At 41.9% G+C, this 18,675-nt stretch overlaps 1 protein-coding gene across 9 annotated transcripts in view; it reads right to left on the bottom strand.

Moving 5' to 3' along the window:
* LOC100122117 (tramtrack) overlaps positions 1 to 18,675 on the bottom strand; it is a 64,191-nt gene that overhangs the window by 14,378 nt on the left and 31,138 nt on the right. For 7 of the 9 annotated variants that reach the window (XM_016987094.3, XM_032596699.1, XM_032596700.1 and 4 more), the window contains 4 exons: positions 14,931 to 15,327; positions 14,411 to 14,721; positions 13,939 to 14,330; positions 13,798 to 13,857 (listed from right to left, as the gene is read on the bottom strand). In XM_016987094.3, coding sequence (XP_016842583.1) covers positions 13,798 to 13,857; positions 13,939 to 14,330; positions 14,411 to 14,721; positions 14,931 to 15,152 — 985 coding nt within the window. In that variant the 5' untranslated portion in view covers positions 15,153 to 15,327. Of the gene's footprint in view, positions 1 to 787; positions 9,381 to 13,797; positions 13,858 to 13,938; positions 14,331 to 14,410; positions 14,722 to 14,930; positions 15,328 to 18,675 lie in introns of those variants that run through there. The other 2 variants (XM_032596701.1, XM_031923648.1) reach the window with 1 other exon arrangement.

The raw sequence follows: 18,675 nt of genomic DNA, 5'->3' as shown, positions 1-18,675 counted from the left end.
CTTTTTGCAGTTTGCTGCAAAGAGAATTAAAGACGCTCGCTCGAACTATTCTGCTGACACGTTGGATTTTATTGCGCTAAACACCGATTTTCAAGTCCAAATAACAAATTACAATATATACTAACACTGGATTTAGCACGATAAAATAAAACATGTGCGTTATTTAAAAATAAGAAAAACTACTGCAACTGTATCTCGCTTGGAAATTGAAACTTCAAAGAGCCTCTGAGCTTGTAAATGTCTGACAATATGTTTCTGTGAAAATTTGAAATTTCATTAAGAAAGCGAGACACTTTGATTTTCTGATGACGAACGACAACTGATGTACTTAAGAAATAATAAACAATGAACAACGACTATTTGAAACTTTGCACTATCGTACAAAAACTTGTGAACATCTATATCGGTTTTTGCTGCAGTAATTACCTTTGCCTTCGTCATATTGCAATGCTTATGAGTCTGTGGTTATCTTCATTGCAAGAAGCTTCGTTAGTCTCGTTATCTCACTGGCAATTCATCCCTTTCGTGTATTAAGTTTTTGCTCCATTTTAAAAAATCAATAAGATCAAAAAGAAAATTCAAATCGCCAAAACGTATAGATAAGCTACTTTTCTTCTTGCTCTCTCGAGGAAAGATGTAGAAAATAAAGAAACACAAACTGGGGATTACAAGCACAGCGCAATGACGATAACTTGGTTATACAAAAGAAAAACCGCGGCATGTACTAAAGGATGATAAACGCAGGCGCGCGCTGTGTGAGTACACATGTACATGGAAACACAATGTATACAATTTACAATATATTTTATTAATCGTGTCTTTGTTTTTTCACTTTGAAATTACATCAATGAAATAAGGTCGATTAAAAACGATAAACAACTAAAAAAAATAATATATATAGTATATATATATATATATATATATATATACACACACTACGCCTTGTACAGATGAGGGCGCAAAAAAAATCAACAAATGACTTGGTATTACAATAAAAACCATAAAACTAGGCACAATGAACGTTAGCTTTTTGCCATCGCAAAAGAACACAAACGCATTATATATTTGGCTTGGAAAAAAGAAAACAGAAAACGAAGATCGCACGATGATGCTCGAAGTGCCGGTTTTTCACACAGCGCTTGCAGAAAAGACGCGTCCTCGTCTTTGTATCCCCGTTACATAAATTTCGCTCGTCTTCTTTTGCAGCGTCGGCTTTGCGATCGCTAGTGTGCGAAATCGCCGACAAGGCTTTTACAAAACAAAACGAAAGAAGACGAGGGAAAAACCAAAGGAAAACAAAAAGAATAATAATGAAAATAATAATAATAATAATAAAACGAAATGCGGTCAGCAGAGCGAGACATAGTACAGAGAATAAAACATTTTGAAAATTACGATCTATTGAACACCGTTCTTTTTTTATTATCGATAGTCATAATCAAACAATCAGTGCATATAAAATATACTAATTCTACCCAGCGTCAGAAAAAGACTCGTCGTCGTCGTCGTCTCTTTTTCACTTTCTCCCTTTCACGCATTCTTACGCTCTCTTTCTCTCGTCTTTCTCGCTAAAAAATTTGATTTATAAAATTTTTCACCTTTTTTTGTTAAATTTCCTCTTGTTATAACTTTGTAATTATTAGCGTCCTACTTATATAACGCGATAAGGTTTCACTTATTTGGCACTAGACTTGCGATCGCATGCGCAGGATCGCTATTTCAATAACAATTTTTTATTCATTTTTTCTGTTAAAATCCGCCTCATACAGCTTTACTTCGCTTGTTTAAAACTTCACGGCTTCTTTTACTCTCCGATAAACGTTTTGTCTTATTATTTTCGCTTAAAAAGGCACCAAACCGGGGATCACAACTACCTCGTCGCCTTTAAAATACAACGATTAAACGGTCGTCCCGCTCGAATTACACTTGTTTTAATTAAATTTCAACTTTGTGTTTTTATTTTTACTTATTCTCGCGTCGCCCTATCTCTCGCTCACTCTCATACTCGCTCTCGCGCACGTACACGTATATAAAAAATTAAAACTCAATAATCCCCACATGTATACGCGTACGTGTGTGTACGTGACTATTTTCGTGTCTTTTTTTGTTTGCCTATGATAGATGCTTTTTTGCTTTTAATTTAATCGTCTTCGTTTTCTGACGCATCGCTTTTCTTTCACAATCTGCAACGACGTTAATAGGTATTAATTACCAACTATAGCTAAAATATATTCGATATAACTTTTGTTTATATATAATATATAGTAATAATCATAATTCATAATAATAATTAATAAAGATACTTAATAATGATAATCAATAAAATAATCACTGCAATATATATAATATAATAATGCACTCTTTCCGCCGTGTACGTGACATATTCAAAGCGCGTGGGCGCCCAATTTTTGTTTACCTATTCTCGCATCCTCTATCTATAATCGTTCGTACTTTCTCTCTCTCTCTCTCTCTAGCTCTTTCTTTCTTTCTTTCGCGTACGAATGCAATATGTAATAAACTATGCTTCTTTCATTTTGTCCTCTTTAATATATATGTAAATATTATATATATATATATATATATATATATATATATATATATATATAAATCTATCCGATAGTACAGTCTGCTTTTTAAGCCTCGTAATTTACCTCTCTCGGGTGGGTTAGGGGGGTTGGTGGGGTGTGGGAGGCGTAAAGGTGACGTCGCTCCGCAAGAGTGCCAAGATACGAGTCGCTTACACACAATGCAACAACGAAGGAGGAAAAAGAGTAAAGAAAAACGCTGCACTCCTATAACGTAACATTTGATATACACGTATGTTGACTATTTGCCCCGCTTTTTCAAAGTGAGCTGTAGAGATAGTATAAGAAGAAGCTGTTAAGAGTTACGAATCAGATGAGAAAGAAAAGACGCGAAATGCGTGTAATTGTTAAACAAACACCGCTTAGCTGGCACACCTGCATTGCAAAAGTCACTGCATATATATATATATATATATATATATATATATATATATATATACACTCTATAAATTTGTTTTTTCTTTCATCATAATTCACACTGTTCTTCCTCTCATCTTTTGCCTCGACTCGATCGCGCCTTAAATTATCATATATATGTATAGTCGTATATTTAATATAGAATATTTATATTTTTATATGCCTCGTATTCTCAAAGCAGCTCTTCGACCTGCGCGCTTCTCGTCGAACAAACTTTTATATCCGCTCTCTTTATCACGACTCTTATTCATTTTGATATTGCTGTCCATTCTCAGCCGACGTCAGCTCGAGACACCTGAGCTAAGTTTTTCTTTTTCGAACGTTAGCTTCTCGTATGTGAAATTTTTCGGTATCACTGCGACACCCGATTTAGCTTCTGATGCTTCTCTAAAGACTATTTCTCATTATGTCCTACATGAAAGATTGTCTATCACGTCGTCGACTTGTAAATCATAATAGTATTACGAAGTAAAAGGCACAATTTTTCCTTAATACTACATTTTTCTCCAAGATGTAATGTATCTTAAGCACTACGTGTGTACATCGTTAAAAATCGGTCAAAATTTTGCAAATAACCACTTATGTCTCAAACGTTTTAATATTATCAATAATTTTGAACAAACTTAGAAACCTATACTTTATTTTAATTCACGCAATTTAGCTGCTTGTAGATGATTTTTCACATACTGAAACATTGAACGAAGAAAAGCTTAGTTCGCGTCGCTCAGCGACTTCCTGATGATCAATATAAATTCTTTCGATACCTATATCGCCAACACATAACAACAATCGCTATCGCGAACCCTACTTTTTTCAGCGTCATTATTCCTTCATTAGTCGCACCCTTAACGCTCTCTCGTCCTCAAAGTCGAGTTAGTCTTAGCCTCTCAGTGATTATCAAATGTGTTTGTTTTTTTCCTCATTTTATTACATTATTATCCTCGTTAAAATAAAAAAAAAAAAGTGTAAATGACGATAAGCTGTCTAGCCGCTGCCCACTTTGTAATTGCTTTGTATTATTAGCGTAGATGCCACTTTGTTTTATTGCCCTAAACATTAAAAAACGAAAAAATATATATAATATATGTAGAAGTAACATAAGAGCGTAAAGTTCTACTACCCATTCGAGACTGGACCGCAAAACTTACTGGCCTCTTGTATACGATTAACAAAATAAGAAAAAAAATCTATACGCGTAACTATTCGACTTTTCGGCTGCCTGAATTCTACGTTTACGTTCATTCAATAGAAGATGTATACAAATTTGAACCTTGTGAAACCGGATAAAGTCACAGTCAATTCTCTTCCTTTTTTCGATCCAAGAACGATACTTCAAAAGAAATAAAAGTTTTCGCGATCCGCTCGACCTGCTTGTTTAAAAAAAAGAACGAAAATAAAGCGTCTCTCTTCGAAGCGCGTTAGTTGATATAAATGAAAAAACCCTTTGTCTTGTTTAAACCTACGACACTAAAACACTTTTTCATAATATTGACTCGTCGCCCGATTCCTCGTACCAACGACTCCTAAAACCTCTTATACGTTCCGTATTTATTTCACTAAACAACGAACTAACAAACACTGGTCTCCTTTACTATTTTATTTTCCTTTCCTTTCCACTCACGGAAACAAAAAAAAAACAACATAATATAGTTATCGATCTTAAAAATCGTATAATCGTTAAAGTTAATAATTAATAGTATTAATAATAATCAATCGGTTAATCAATTAATTATTAATATAGCCTCTAGTCTTCTACATGTCTATGCCCAGCAAGTGAAAAAGAATAAACAGAATCTTTCGGCAAATATTTTTCACTTTATATGTGTTAACTTTTAAAACCGGCTCATAAACACCTGCCTCTTGCATATGATTTTACTTCATTATTTGATAATAATTACACGAAAAAATATATAATTACTATCGTTAATAATATTTAAAAAAAGAGAACAACAACCCCGACGAGGGTAGTGACAGAGTGTTTAAGGTGCAAAATATAGTAAGCTACTATCGTACTTTTTAGTGCTGTCTTGTCGCGACTAAGCCTATTACCGTTATAATCCATCGATCGTTTCGTCTCAAACCTTTTTTTTACTATTTCTTTATCAATTAAATTCGATTTATCAAATTGTAATTGATTCAAATAGATTTTTCGGCACTACTGCGGTAATTTTAATTTGACATACAAAAACTCAAATCAAAAGATTATTTATATTCGAACAAAAATAATGGTAATATTGCATTTAACGTGGAATAAAAATAAATTTATTTTCGACATTTAAAATAAAAATAGAGCACTTGTTAAAACTCCATCCGTGCCAATAAACAAAAGATCAATTTTTATCTTGTTCGGTAAATTAACGGCTTCCATAATCTTACACGTATATATGGCTTACATTTTAACATTCGACATAAAAAAAAACAAAAAAAAATAACGAATATATATTTAATCACTGGTGATTCTCTTTTTCTCCGTTTTTAAATTTACTATCTATATAAAAACACTATAAGGGGCAACAAATGATAATTAAAATGGCTCGGCAGAGACGAAACGGAATGGTTCGCTTTTTTAAGTTACTACTAAAGTGCCTTCAGTCTATCCAATGTCAGTACTATCTTGTATTTGGTGTCGTTTGAACCGTCCCTCTGCAGTCTTTAAGAAACAAAAAAAAAAGTTGCGCAATCCGCTCGTTTGTTTATAACTCCAATTTCAGCTTTCTTTCCTGTTCCGCGATAAAATCGTCGTTGCTATTTTCTAGTTCGACAGCTTTCACGTACCTATATGTCCACACTTGCACAAACGTCAATTTAACCCTCTCCCTACCCCATTTTGTATAACATATCGAGTACGCGGTGTCTGTACACTAAGGTGATTATTCCCGTGCGACCGGTTGATATTTAACTTCTTATATTTGTATTGTTATGTATAAAAACGAGTTCTTTGAAACACACGACGCTTGTTTGCTTTGTTTTCTTTATAACAAGATGGCGAATGATCGTCATATACGTGTATATTGCATTTACTCAGTCTACGTGATTCCCTTAATTATATTGTTTATTATTTTACTCAGCTATGAGTAACCGCCGACAATTTGCATATTTTCCATTAAAAACGCGCTAATCTTACTCGCCTGCAATCTATTGCATTGGCATGTTATCGGTTATTTGTCTTTAAGTGTGTCTTTTTCTTTTTTTATATGCGTCGTACGCATAACAACGTTTGATTTTTTGCATTATAATATACTGTATATATTTTATATATTTATATATTCTCATTAACATAATTTCATCGCAGTGTAAATATATTTTCTTTGTATTATTCTTTTCTTTTTTTTAAAGTTGCCTCATTTTGTTTTGCATTTTCCTTTCAGTAGTGAATTTTAGTTAAAATTCTTTTACTTCACTTTGCCTAAATATTAATCAACCGTGTAGAATATACGAATTGCACTTTTTTTAATAACGAAGTCACGCCGTCCACGACGACATGAACGCGAGATAACGAAACGTTTCGAAAATTTGACCGAACTTCATTAGACTTTCCATCATTCTGTTTCTCAGTGCATGTTCGAAACACTAATATTTATGTCTCGCGTATGTAAGAATTTTTCGAGTGAACGTAATGCCCATTAGCTCATTAATCTATTTTATGACACAAGTTTCTTTTTTGGAGTAATATGAACACACTAAATTACGTATTAATAGTAGTCATTGTACGAAAGAATTCTATGAATGTACGACTAACGAGTTTTAAATCCAGTTTAGTCGTGAAAACCGTAGAGAGAAATGATTATCAGATTTTCTACAGTTAAAGAAATCTACCGGTGAGTTACATTTTTAAAACACCAGCTCCAAATGAACTGGACAGTTTGATGTTTTGGCAACACAGTCTAATCAACGAATTATTCAACAATAGAATCGAATACATTGTATTATCTATTACGCATCTAACTACTTTAACATTTTTTAACAACTTAATAACTTTCAACATATCCAATTAAAATTATCCGTATTCAACAAATTTTATAGATCAATCACATAGTTAAAATGGCAGAACCTCAATTCTTTAGTGGTTAACATGTTCATATAAATAGTAAATTGCATCCTACTAGTCGTATTCAAATCTATCCAAACATACAGTAGTATAGATATAGAAATGAGCAGGTTTACATACGCGAGTCCGTGTATAAATGCGTGTTCGATGAACACGCGAAAATAAAAGTCGCGTGCCACTCGGGTTTCCGAAATTCATAAACGAATTGACATGAGAAAAAACGCACCTCCACGTTAATTGTTTAGATATTTTGTTGGTTAAATTTTAGTTTTTATCTTTTAGATATTTGGCACTCGATCGAACAACTTGTTACAGTGTTTCCTGTACATAATCGGCAAACGAACGCGCGCTTTCCTCGATGAGAAATTACATATAACATTTTTTTTTCATTCCACTATCCTTTTCCTCGCTGCGAGGAGACGAGAGGAAGGAGAAGATGATACCTCGCGCTCGGAGAGTACAAACGTCGACTAGAATTACAAAGGAGGATAGGCGGGAAAAAATAGAAAAGCTCAAATACGGTTGCGGATTGTAAGGGCACTTCGAGAGGTTCACCGTAAGTATGTGGGTGACGCGCGCGTGCACCCGAGCTCATCGAGGAAACGCGTCGCGTCTCCGGTCTGTACCGTATTAAATTATTTTTTCGCTTTTCAATCCCTCTCCTTGTATTTTGTATTTTAATTACTCTCGCGAACACGCGTAGCATGTAGCTTGTGTATAATGAGTTCTCTTCGGCTTGACTTTTCGTCTGTATTAATATATTTTCCTCAGAATATGTTTCGAGTTTATGTACACGCAACTGGCTCGATCTTTGCTACGTTACTCTGTCGTATAATCGTCTAATTACACATCATGGGCATATTATACACCTAAAGAATCTAAAATCCTGATGACACTAATTGACCGATTTCTAAGCTCTAGAATCTAGTTTACTCAACGACCCCCACTGACTCTTCTTTGCCTACACGCTGTTTGGAGTGAAAAACTAGTTTCTTCTTTTTTAAGCTCGAATGCGTCATTTTTGACTTTGTACGATTGATAGAACACTTGTTTTTGTCAAATTATTATGCGGGCCGACGTTTTCCGAAGCGATTTCCTCTCTCGGCTCTCATTTTATAAGCCTCGCGAGGCTGTTCTCCAATATGATCCGAACGCAAGCGCACAATTTAGCTCGTTCTAAAAAAAATGTAGATTTTACGCTAAAACCATACGAGAACACTTACAGTTCGAAATAAAATGATAAAATTCTTAAAACATCAACATTTATCGTATATAACTTCATAGACTATATATCAAATGACTTATAATATACTCCATTAGTGTCTAAAAAGAGCCGTATATGCGGAAAATCGCGCCTCTCCGAAAACGTCGTCCGTCCGTCCGTCCGTATTTATTATAATTAATGGATTAATTTGAACTCCAGTTATGAGTACGTGTATGCGTGTGTGTATGACACACGGTAGAAATTCACTCCAGAACTGCACGAACCACACACGCAATGCTCAGCGAGACAACGAGCGTCGTCTCTCTCTCTCTCTCTCTCTCTCTCTCTCTCTCTCTCTCTCTCTTGGCACAGACACACAGACTGTCGGTTTCCCCTAGAGTAACCTATATAATGTATTTGGCATCATCGAGCTCGCCCGCTCGCGCTCGCGCGCAATATTAAAGTTATTGCAGAATCATGAGCGGCGGGCGCGGCAGCGGTAAGGGGGCTGCAGCCTATCGCTGCTGGCCGAGGCCCGCGGACGCGCTGCCGGTCAGGCTCATGTGGGGCTTGAGACTGTGGATGATCTTGACGTGGGCGACCATGTTGTCCTTGCGCGTGAACTCCTTGTAGCAAACCGGGCACGGGTAGTACTTGACGTTGGGCTTGTGCGAGGTCACGTAGTGCCGGCAGAAGTTGCTGATGTGGGTGTAGGTGCGATGGCAGACGGTGCACCGGTAGACGTCGCCCTCCTTCACGCAGAAGTCGCGGACCGAGCCCTCGGCCCTCTCGGTCTCGCCGGAACCGGCGCCGGCGCCTCCGCTCGCGCTACCGCCACCTCCCGCGGCTCCGGACTTGCTGTACGAGCCCTCGAACTCGGACTGACTGATCTCGGACTCGCTGCCCGCGACCAGATTCAATATGGCACTGGTTAGATTGTCCTGTTGATGCTTCGAGGACAGCTTCGACGAGGCCTGCTCCGACTCCTCGTCGGCCGGCTCGGCTTTGCCCGGCATCGAGTTGTACTCCTTGCGGAAGCACTTCTCGAAGTTGATGCGCACATGGCTGTTGTTGCCGCCGCCCGGTGACTGGTTGTCGCCGCAGCTCGATGTCGTGTCCTCGCCGTCTGCAAAGAGTGGAAACGTACAGCTCGCTTAGTTCGTCCTGGACACATTGGGTATTTATGACGTGCTTGCTAGCGACAAAGGCTGTTCTCTCACTATTCTATCAAATCTCTCCTCGACATCGTGTAATATGAATATGTATACCCGACTCTCAAAGCTCCTCGTCGTCAGTTTGTTAAACAAATAAACTCAAACGTTATGTATGTGAGAATTTTTAGTGCAAAATAGTTAGACAATGTAAGTTGAGTATTACACTGTATTACAACGTGTCGTTTGCCCACAGATTCACGTATATTGGCGTGCGTACGTGTGCATACATAAACACTGTGTTTGGATACATATTCATAAATACACAAGGTACGCAGGTCTCTGTGCAACGACAACGTGTGCGATGCACTGCATTGCTAGACAAAAAAAAGAACAATATTTTACACAGAGCTTTTGTCGTGGAAGAACGTCATAAATGCGTGGTGAAGAAGAGATAGTGAAGTTCATAGAGCATAACTATTTTTTTTATGTACATAAATAATAAAAAAAAATTCTTTGTCCTTTTGGTAGAGAAAGATATAGAGATTTGTATTTAAAAAGAAAAAAAATGTTGTAAACGAGTTATCGTTTGTGGGGGGAAGCAAGAGGAAGGGTAGAGCCAGCAAAAGAGACGCCGCGTTTTTATAAACACTACTACTTGTTTACTCTTCAGAATCATATCATCGTCATCGTCGTCGTTTTACAGATTTTACATACGCGTTGAAATTTTGGTTTTCTCCTTATTTTTTTCTGTTCGACTTTTTAGACACTCGAATTGCTAGTGCTTGTTATTATTATTATTATCATCGTTTTCCCAGTTTATGCGACTTTTTCTCCCAATATACTATTATAGAGTGTGCGTGTGTGTCTCTGCGGATGCACGAGTGGCTTGGCCATCTTTCTTTTCGCTTTCCGCTATTTTTCTCGCACATCCTCTCTCCGTACAGCGTCGATTTTCTCGTAGCATCCCTTCATTATCTCGGTATACATAGATGTGCAATGTAGCTTCAAAGAATAAAGTTTTTTTTTCAACCCCAAAAGGCCATGCGATCGACTATAGCTCATTCCCACCACTGAATAATAAAACGTTTGTCGTTGAAAAAAAAAAAGTTACTAGTCGAAAATTGAAACTCGTTTTTGAGAACTATGCAGAAGAACTTTATGTTTTAGTAGTACCGTTAAAGCCGAAGTGCAAACTTCCTGGCAGCGGTAAGATTTTAAAAGAATGTAAAAAACAAAGCGTTATATGTAGGTACGTATACTTTGATTGAGCAGTATCGTAGAGAATTTCTTCCACTCAAGAAAATAAAAGAACGAGCCGTGACGAGAATCGTTTGGCAAAAATACTGTACCGTGGAGATAGAAAAAAAATAGTATTAATATCAGGAGAAATTGTCTACGTATATGCTGTAAAGCAAAAGTGCAGAGAGACACACACAGTCACACTTAAGAAACAAAAAAGTCTCGCGAAAACCAAATTAAACAAGGTCAAAATTAAAAAAACTCGTAACAGTTAACCAAAAAGGAACGATCCCATCTCGTTTGTATTTATTTTGCGTTTATCAAAAGCCCTCAACGTCCGTTGATGAAATCCGCGACACGCGGGACGACGATCGATTTTCTAATATAATCGAAAAAGAAGAAAATGATAAAAAGTAGTATCATTGTTTTTAGTGTGAATTTCATTATCTTTTTTTCTTTATCATTGTTCGTATCTTTTTATTAAGAGAACGGCTGGCCTCCCTAGTCTCCTTCGCTTCCCCGCGCAAAGGTAACGTCAGAATTCAAAGTTGACTCAATTCTCAACTCACCTGCTGCGCAAGAGAACAAAGTATAACAACAACACGTGTTCACTAGACATATCTTCGAGCACTCACGTTTTTTATTATGTATGATTGATTTTTTATTTAAACTGCGACTTTTTTTACGTACTTTTTTACTTTTTTGGCGTGTATGCATATACATGGACGTATATATACATGATGTAAAACTATGCACTTGATGTTCTATTTAATTTTATAATACACATGAGTTACATGACTATAGATTTCGAATAGGCCCATCTGAGACATGAAAAAAGGCAGAAGAGGTATTAAGATTATTTATACACGAGAGACGCTTTTCTACACATTCCGTACGTCTCTTACACTAGTGTTTCCCCGTTATCCCCCCTCTCTTTTTCTCCGTTTTCCGTAAGAAAAAAATGGAAATTACAGACACTGCTTATGAACATATGTCGCCTCCCGAACCCTCACAGTCTTTCGATCGGTCGGTTATAATAATCTTTCAACTCGATTGACAATGTCTCGAAAAGCAATATCCACAAAAATCAACTTGACAATTCAAGAGTTACATTGTATATACGCATGAACCAACGGACGGAATTCACAAATAAACATATGTTTCGTAACGCACAACAGATATCACGGGGCGCGCGCGCGCAAGAGCGTACAAAACGCGTACACACGATGTATATAACCAGCGTTTTGATAATTTAGACACCGCATAGCTGGCTCCACCCCCTCCTTTTACCAGTTTGGCCAATGGCAGCGAAGCGCATTTTGTTCACTTATTACTTATTTTGTTTGACTTAATTGTCCCTACTTTTCTTCTCTCTCTCTCTCTCTCTCTCTCTCTCTCTCTCTCTCTCTCTCTCTCTCTCTCTCTCTCTCTCTCTCTTATTTTTGGTTGTTTCTTTAGTGCACATATGTAATATGCCAGTATCTTGTGCGGGGAGAGTGAGAATGCAACAAAATAAACGAAAATTAAGACAATATATCAATTGAAAACAATAATTGTATACATCATACGTTGTATATAGAATATACAGTGACACAAACACGTAATAATGTAACAGGTCCGATTAAAAAAAAAATTGTACTAACGGAACGGAAGTGCGCTACACATTGGCCGAGCAAGTGAGTATAACATAGGTGTTCATTGTTGTATGTTCCGAATACGACCAGTATGTATATAATTCTCGTTGCAAATGATTATTTTATATATACACATAGGTCGTGTGGTATACGGATGGTAGGTTAAGATTATTTGGAAGCTACAGCATTCAAGGGAACAACTTCACTATATGACTTGCTTCAATTTTGTAAGATTTCAGTAAGTTTGTTCTTTCATTGCTTGCACATGACGTCCCTTCATCCTTTTCTGCTTTATTTGCCGTGTCGCTATTAATCTTTTTATAAATACGTTACACCCTCTCTCTCTCTCTCTCTCTCTCTCTCTCTCTCTCTCTCTCTCTCTCTCTCTCTGTGCAACTTTAAGTATCAATTACTATAATTTGCATGTAAATCAAGAGTATCTATGTTTGATACATAAAAAGAATTGAAAAAGAGAGAGAATAAAAAGGGCGATTCCCGATTGCTTTTTAAAAAATAAAGAAGCGTACGTGTGCAGCCGTAATCGATACCTCAAAACAATCGGCGAAACCGTAATAAACAAGAATATACAACGCTGGACAACATGAAGCATTGGAAAAATCTCGCGCGGTTCGCCGAGTAATTTTACATAGAATATAGCGTAGCTAAAAAAAAGTAGAGGGGGCCATTTTTCACACACCATGCATGGGGGTTGGCTTGCAGCGTTTATTTTTTAATATTTTCCCGATAAGTCACATGTACACGTGCGCGCGTACGTATGTAAGTGCGGCACACGTGTACTGAACGATCAATTTTTCGCGACCATTTCACCTCGTTGCACTTTTTTGTACTGTCACGTTGAGTGCGACGATATTTATTTTTATTAACTAAACAAAATTCACTAAATTTTAAGTTCGTCGTGTGACTTAAAGAGTTCCTTTCCACTTTTCATGCACTTGAACGGACCGCGATATGAAAAGCCCGATGATATATCGATTAGACTATAAGATATGTTTAAAAACGGATGCTCGAGACTAGAGCAAGTCGTTTTGTTGACTTTACATCAGCGTTGATCGGTGTTTGACACATTAACGTCGCATGCTCCGTTATCCACGTATTTGTGCATGTTACGCAAATTGCCACTTGAATTGAAAATATGAATGAAGATCCTCAATAATCATCGAGGCAGCAAAAATGTACAACCGCGAGTATCAAACACGATTAGACATGGTGGACGTTCTTAGCTTTTGAGATGAAAAACGTGGCTTGACAATTGTTACAAATACGTTCACCATTTGTCATTGCATGACAAACGATGCACAGATTCGCCATCACGTGGCGATCATTCGTCGCCGAATGATGCTTTCGTGGAAAAAAAATTATATATGTATATTCCCCTGCAGTACAAGGATTAGCAATGCATTTGAAAAAACTTGTTATTGGTTACTGGTTACAAAAAGGAGATCGCTAAATCGCGTGGATTCATTAGGCAGGATAAGGCTTTTATGGCGTCTCTTACCTTGCTTGAAACTTTCACTGCCTTGTCTACTCAGCGGCCGCGTGAATGCCTCGTCCTTGCCTAAAACGACGCGCAGAAAGATCGAGTTTTAGAGTCGGCTGGTAAATTGAGAGGCAGGAAAAACAGGCTAAAACGGCTTACCTTGCGCGGAGGTACCCGGGGTGGGTTCGGGCTCGCCCTTGATTCTGACGAGGAGACCTGACTCTGCTTGGTCGGTGCCGTTCTCCGTGGGCTCGTCTCTCGTCTTGGACGGCGTGGATTGTCCGTTGTTGGCGTTGTTGCTTGCGTTGGAGGCGCTGCTGCCAGCGCTGCTGTTCTGCGCGGCCTCGCTTTGGAAGTCGAGGCCCATCTTCATCTCCATCATCTCCGGCGAGCCCTGGACGAGATCCGCGCCCGAGCACTGCTGGTCCTGGCCGAGGCTGGTGTCCATCGGGGTGTCCGACGAGCCGCTCAGCTTTCGCGGCCTGCCGCGTTTGCGTTTCGGCGCCGTCAGCGCCGAGCCCAGCAGTGGATGACTCGACATGTGGTGATACCTGCACGGACGATGGACGACTCATCAGTCCCCGAGCTCGCGCGATAAAGTATGTGGAAAAACGGAGGAACAGAGCGATACCTTTTCTGTGGCATGTGGTGGTGCTGGCCGAGCTGGTTGATCCGGTGTAGGCTGGGCGGCGGTGGCTGCGAGGCGTTCTGGTTGCCGAGCAGGGACGAGGTGATGCTGGGCAGGTCGCACTTGTCCTCGTTGACCTCGGTGAGCCCCTTGATGCGCAGGGACTCGGCGACGCGCAGGAATGCCGTGAGCCTGTCCTGGTCGACGGACACCTCGCCGCGGTACATGAAGTCCAGCAGGCTGCGCATGTCCACGTAGGGCACGTCCTTCAGGATGACGATCGGGTGCTTGTCCGGGTGGCCGGTGAACAACGCCTGCGACCGGACGTGCGAAACGTTAGTATAGGGAGCAGTCGTTGCGCGGGACACAATTGTCCGACAGGTTTAGTATTTGGCCAATGCAATGCGAGAGAGCAATCCAATGTGGATCCTACGGATAGATCCGCGGACGGAGTCGCGGCCGTGACGGATCGAGCGAGGGACGACGAACGAATGCGCGCGCGCGTGATAAAGCGAGTACTGACCTGAAAGTAGGGACTGCAGGCCGAGAGCACCATCTTGTGCGCCCTGAGCAGCTGTCCCTCGACGGCGAGAGTGACATCGACGAAGGACTCGTCGTGCAGGAGCTGATCGAACACGGAGAGCAGATTGCTCTGGTGGTTGTTCCAGCGCAGACAGAACCTCTGCGACGCCATGGCAGCTTCGCTTCTCAGATCCGCCAGGTTGCCGTTGATGTCCGCTAACATGGGACCGCTTGACTGTATCTCTTTTTACTGTTTCCTCGCTTGCTTCTCTTGGCTCTCCTTATACTCGTAGCTTCCTCTCTTTCTCTCCCTCTACTCTCTCATCTACTCTCGCGCGCTCGGGCTCTCCTCTTCATGGGCCGTCTGCTCCTATCACGTGCAACTCCTTCCGGCTGATCTGCAACATCGATTGAAATCGAAAAGTCTTACATTAGTCGATCGCATTGTCTTTCCCGGTGTACCTATTGAACTAGTTGCGAATCTATAACCGCGTAATGCGTAATGCGTATGTTTCGGGGGAGGTGAAATAATCGCTCAACTTGATAAACAGAAAACAGTCCCTTATTATCGTGAAAGCTCGTCGATTCGCTTGCAACTGCGCAATCCGGTAGCAGCCGAAAGCTGCGGCCACCTCGTTACGACTAACGCGGCAGAGTCGCGGGGAAACAATCTCGACTCGACGGCGAGGAGGAAAACGAGCTCAATCTCCGCTCGATAGTACACGTCCGGCGGAATTCTCGCGCGCGACGCACCTGCATCAGCGCGCGATTTACCGACTCTGTTTACTTTCTCTCTTTCTTCCATCGGCGAGCGAGAGAGGAATGTCTCTCCTTCATCCGAGGGTTCAACGAACCTGCGCCGCGGCAAAGTGAGACATCGAGGCGAGGCCAATGGAACGCGCGGGGATTGGCGGATCGAGGCGGATCGAGGCGGATCAAGGGGGAGGAAGAACAATCCTCACCAAAAACGGAAATATCTCGCAACAGCTGTAACACGGAGAAACAGCGATCGCAGCTGTGACGAACTCGTCGGCGTCAGCGACGGCGACCCTGAGAGGACGTAGGTGCGAGCTTGGCGCTCCCGGCCTTTTATGTAATTTCGCGCGCGTGATCCATCAGCGCCGCGCGCTCTTGTCGCGATCGCCGTGAGCGATTCTCATTTCGGTCAGTGTAACGCGTTGCATCAGGACGCTTCTCCCCGATAACCGGTGCGTGCGGGCGATTGCGCTGTTTTTCTCGCTTATTTGTTTTCTTTTCTTTTCTTTTCTTTTCTTTTCTTTTCTTTTCTTCTCTTCTCGATCGCTATTACGGGCTTCAGCCCAGATTTAGAGAAGCTCAACCGGCGCAACAGCGACGAAGAAGAAGCAGAAGAAATTTCGTAACGGGAACGCGCGGCGGCAGTGGCGGCGGAACAACGGTATACGTATACGAGGACGCAGCCGATGAACTCTCTTGGCGCGCTGCTGCCGCTGCATTCTGCGAAAGTGGAGAAAGGTGCCGAGGGAAAAGAGCTCGACTCGTCCCCTGCGATGATGATACGGGAGAGAGAGAGAGAGAGCGCCAGACGAGCCGCAGACGCCTTCCCTTTTCTTCTAAGGCCACCTATATGCACGCCGCGCGTTGCAACGCGAACGGCGAGAATCTAACCCTTATCGATCGGCGCAGGGGTGTCCTATCAGTCGCTCGCTCGCACCCCGTCAGCTGTCTATGTTTCTTTTCCTCAAACGCTCCGCCGCCCGCATCGAATCCATCCGGCGAGTGTTATAGCAGAGGTCGTCGCGCCCCCGAGCCGTGTATATAGGTACACGTATATCGCGCTGGGGGAGGCGCGAATCGATATCCTGCGCCGAGAAGCGTTTTTCCCCGCGATGACGCGCCGCCATCGTACCTAGTCCCGCGGATCGATATGTATACAGCGTACAGGGGAGCGACGGAACCGCGTAGGGTTTCCGCTGGAGAAATCCCAGGGAGCCGTCGCCGTTGTGAGATTTAGTTTTATCGCGTACTTAAATTACTAGTTCGGCTGGTTACTTAATATGCAATTAACTTTTTTTGAGCGATTTCTCTCCCTCTCTCATTTGCACAGTGCTAAACAGTAATAATGTTTACTCCCGTTTTTAATGGATACAGTAAACGTCGATCGTTACGAAAGCGGTAGTTGCAGTTCGTTTCGGCAGCAACATTAATTTGCTTAACATCCCCGCTGCATGAACCGACAGCTCGCCAAAGGGACCAACTACGCGACGCGAAATTTTATCGCTTGCCAATGAAAAGACACACTCGCGCGCGAATCAGTGCATAACCATGACCTTCGCCGACCTTGGCTCGAAGCGAAAGCGTCGCGTTCTCTCTCCCACTATCTGCGCGCGCGCGCGCGCAATCCTCATTATCGGTTCTTCACCTTCCCAATTAGCGTCGCGCAATTTCCACGCACATATATCGATGGGTCGAGGACCTCGGCTCTTTCGTAACAATCGCTCAACAGCAGCGAGCGGATGACGCTCGGAGGAAAATCGCATTTTCGCACGGATTCGGAGATAGCCCCTGTTTTTCTCCTTTATTCCAGAGCCTTCCCGAGTCGTGTGTAAAATCTCTCGTAATTCGCCGCCGGTGTCTTATATAAAAGAGTTTTCGAGACAACAACGCACGCATAACCGCGCGGTGGCCCATTATTCAGTCATCTTCGCGTGTATACGAGTATGTGCGCGAAAGTCGCGATAGAACACGTGCCGAGAGACTCCCGGCTCAACGAACTCTCTGTCGCGCGCGCGCGCGCGCGCGAGAGAGACTTTTCGAGACTTTTCTTTCTTCTCGGGGCCGCTGCGCTCTAGAGGAGATTGACGGCGTCGTACGTACGTGCGAAGGTCGACGACAGCTTCTCCTCTCCAGGTTTTTAGGTTTCTCACCTTTTCCGTCATCGTCTGTGTGTGTGTGGAACTGTGTGCGAGGGGCACTTATCGTCGCATCCGAAGGGTGCGGCGCAGTTGACGCCTTTTCGAGGGGCGAACTGAGAAAGCGAGGACTTTAGGATGGACGGAAAATCCTTGCAGCGCAACGACAGCCCAGCGAAGGAAAAGAATTTCGAAAGCGACGCGCTCAACCTATCAATCGCGCTGCGCAGAAGTGGAACACTCGGATAAAGGTGCGTTCATCCGTGCCCGTACGTGCCAAGGCCTCGATGCAAGAATTTTCCCGAGGTTTTTCACCTCTCCCGATCCCTCCGGGCTGCACGGCAACTTCTTATCGAGTTACGTTATGCGCGACAATTACGACGGCGAAAATGTCAGGCAGATATTAGTATATGGTCGCGCGCGCGTGCAATCGAGGAAGAGAGAGCGCTTGACTGATTGTCTCGAGTTCAGGGTCGCCTTTTCCTTTTCCCTGCACTTGCGTAAGCGAGTGGCGACAGAGAAAAGGAGAGGATCCCCGCGAGATATCGACGCGCAAAACTATAATAAGTCGCGAGAGGACACGCGCGGAAGGTAAACATGGCCGCGATCTGGCGCATAATACAAGCCGCTGCTGCATGCTACTTCTCGCATAACACGAGAGCCATCATCGCGGCGGCGGCGAAATTGATCGCGCGCACGTGCGGCCGTTGCCCCTCTCTTTCTCTCTCTTCGCCGCATTTATCTCGTTCATGCCTCTGATGCAGTATAGTATACCGCGTCCTCGACCGGGCGTTTTTCGATTTCTTTTCGCGCTCTCGCGGTCAATGACGCCCGCGATGTTACGAGAATGCGCAC

The sequence above is a fragment of the Nasonia vitripennis genome, chromosome 2 (assembly GCF_009193385.2).
Source record: "Nasonia vitripennis strain AsymCx chromosome 2, Nvit_psr_1.1, whole genome shotgun sequence".
NCBI classification, from domain to species: Eukaryota; Metazoa; Arthropoda; class Insecta; order Hymenoptera; family Pteromalidae; genus Nasonia; species Nasonia vitripennis.
Note: the sequence above shows the minus strand (reverse complement) of the source record. Positions and strands in the feature narration are given on the sequence as shown.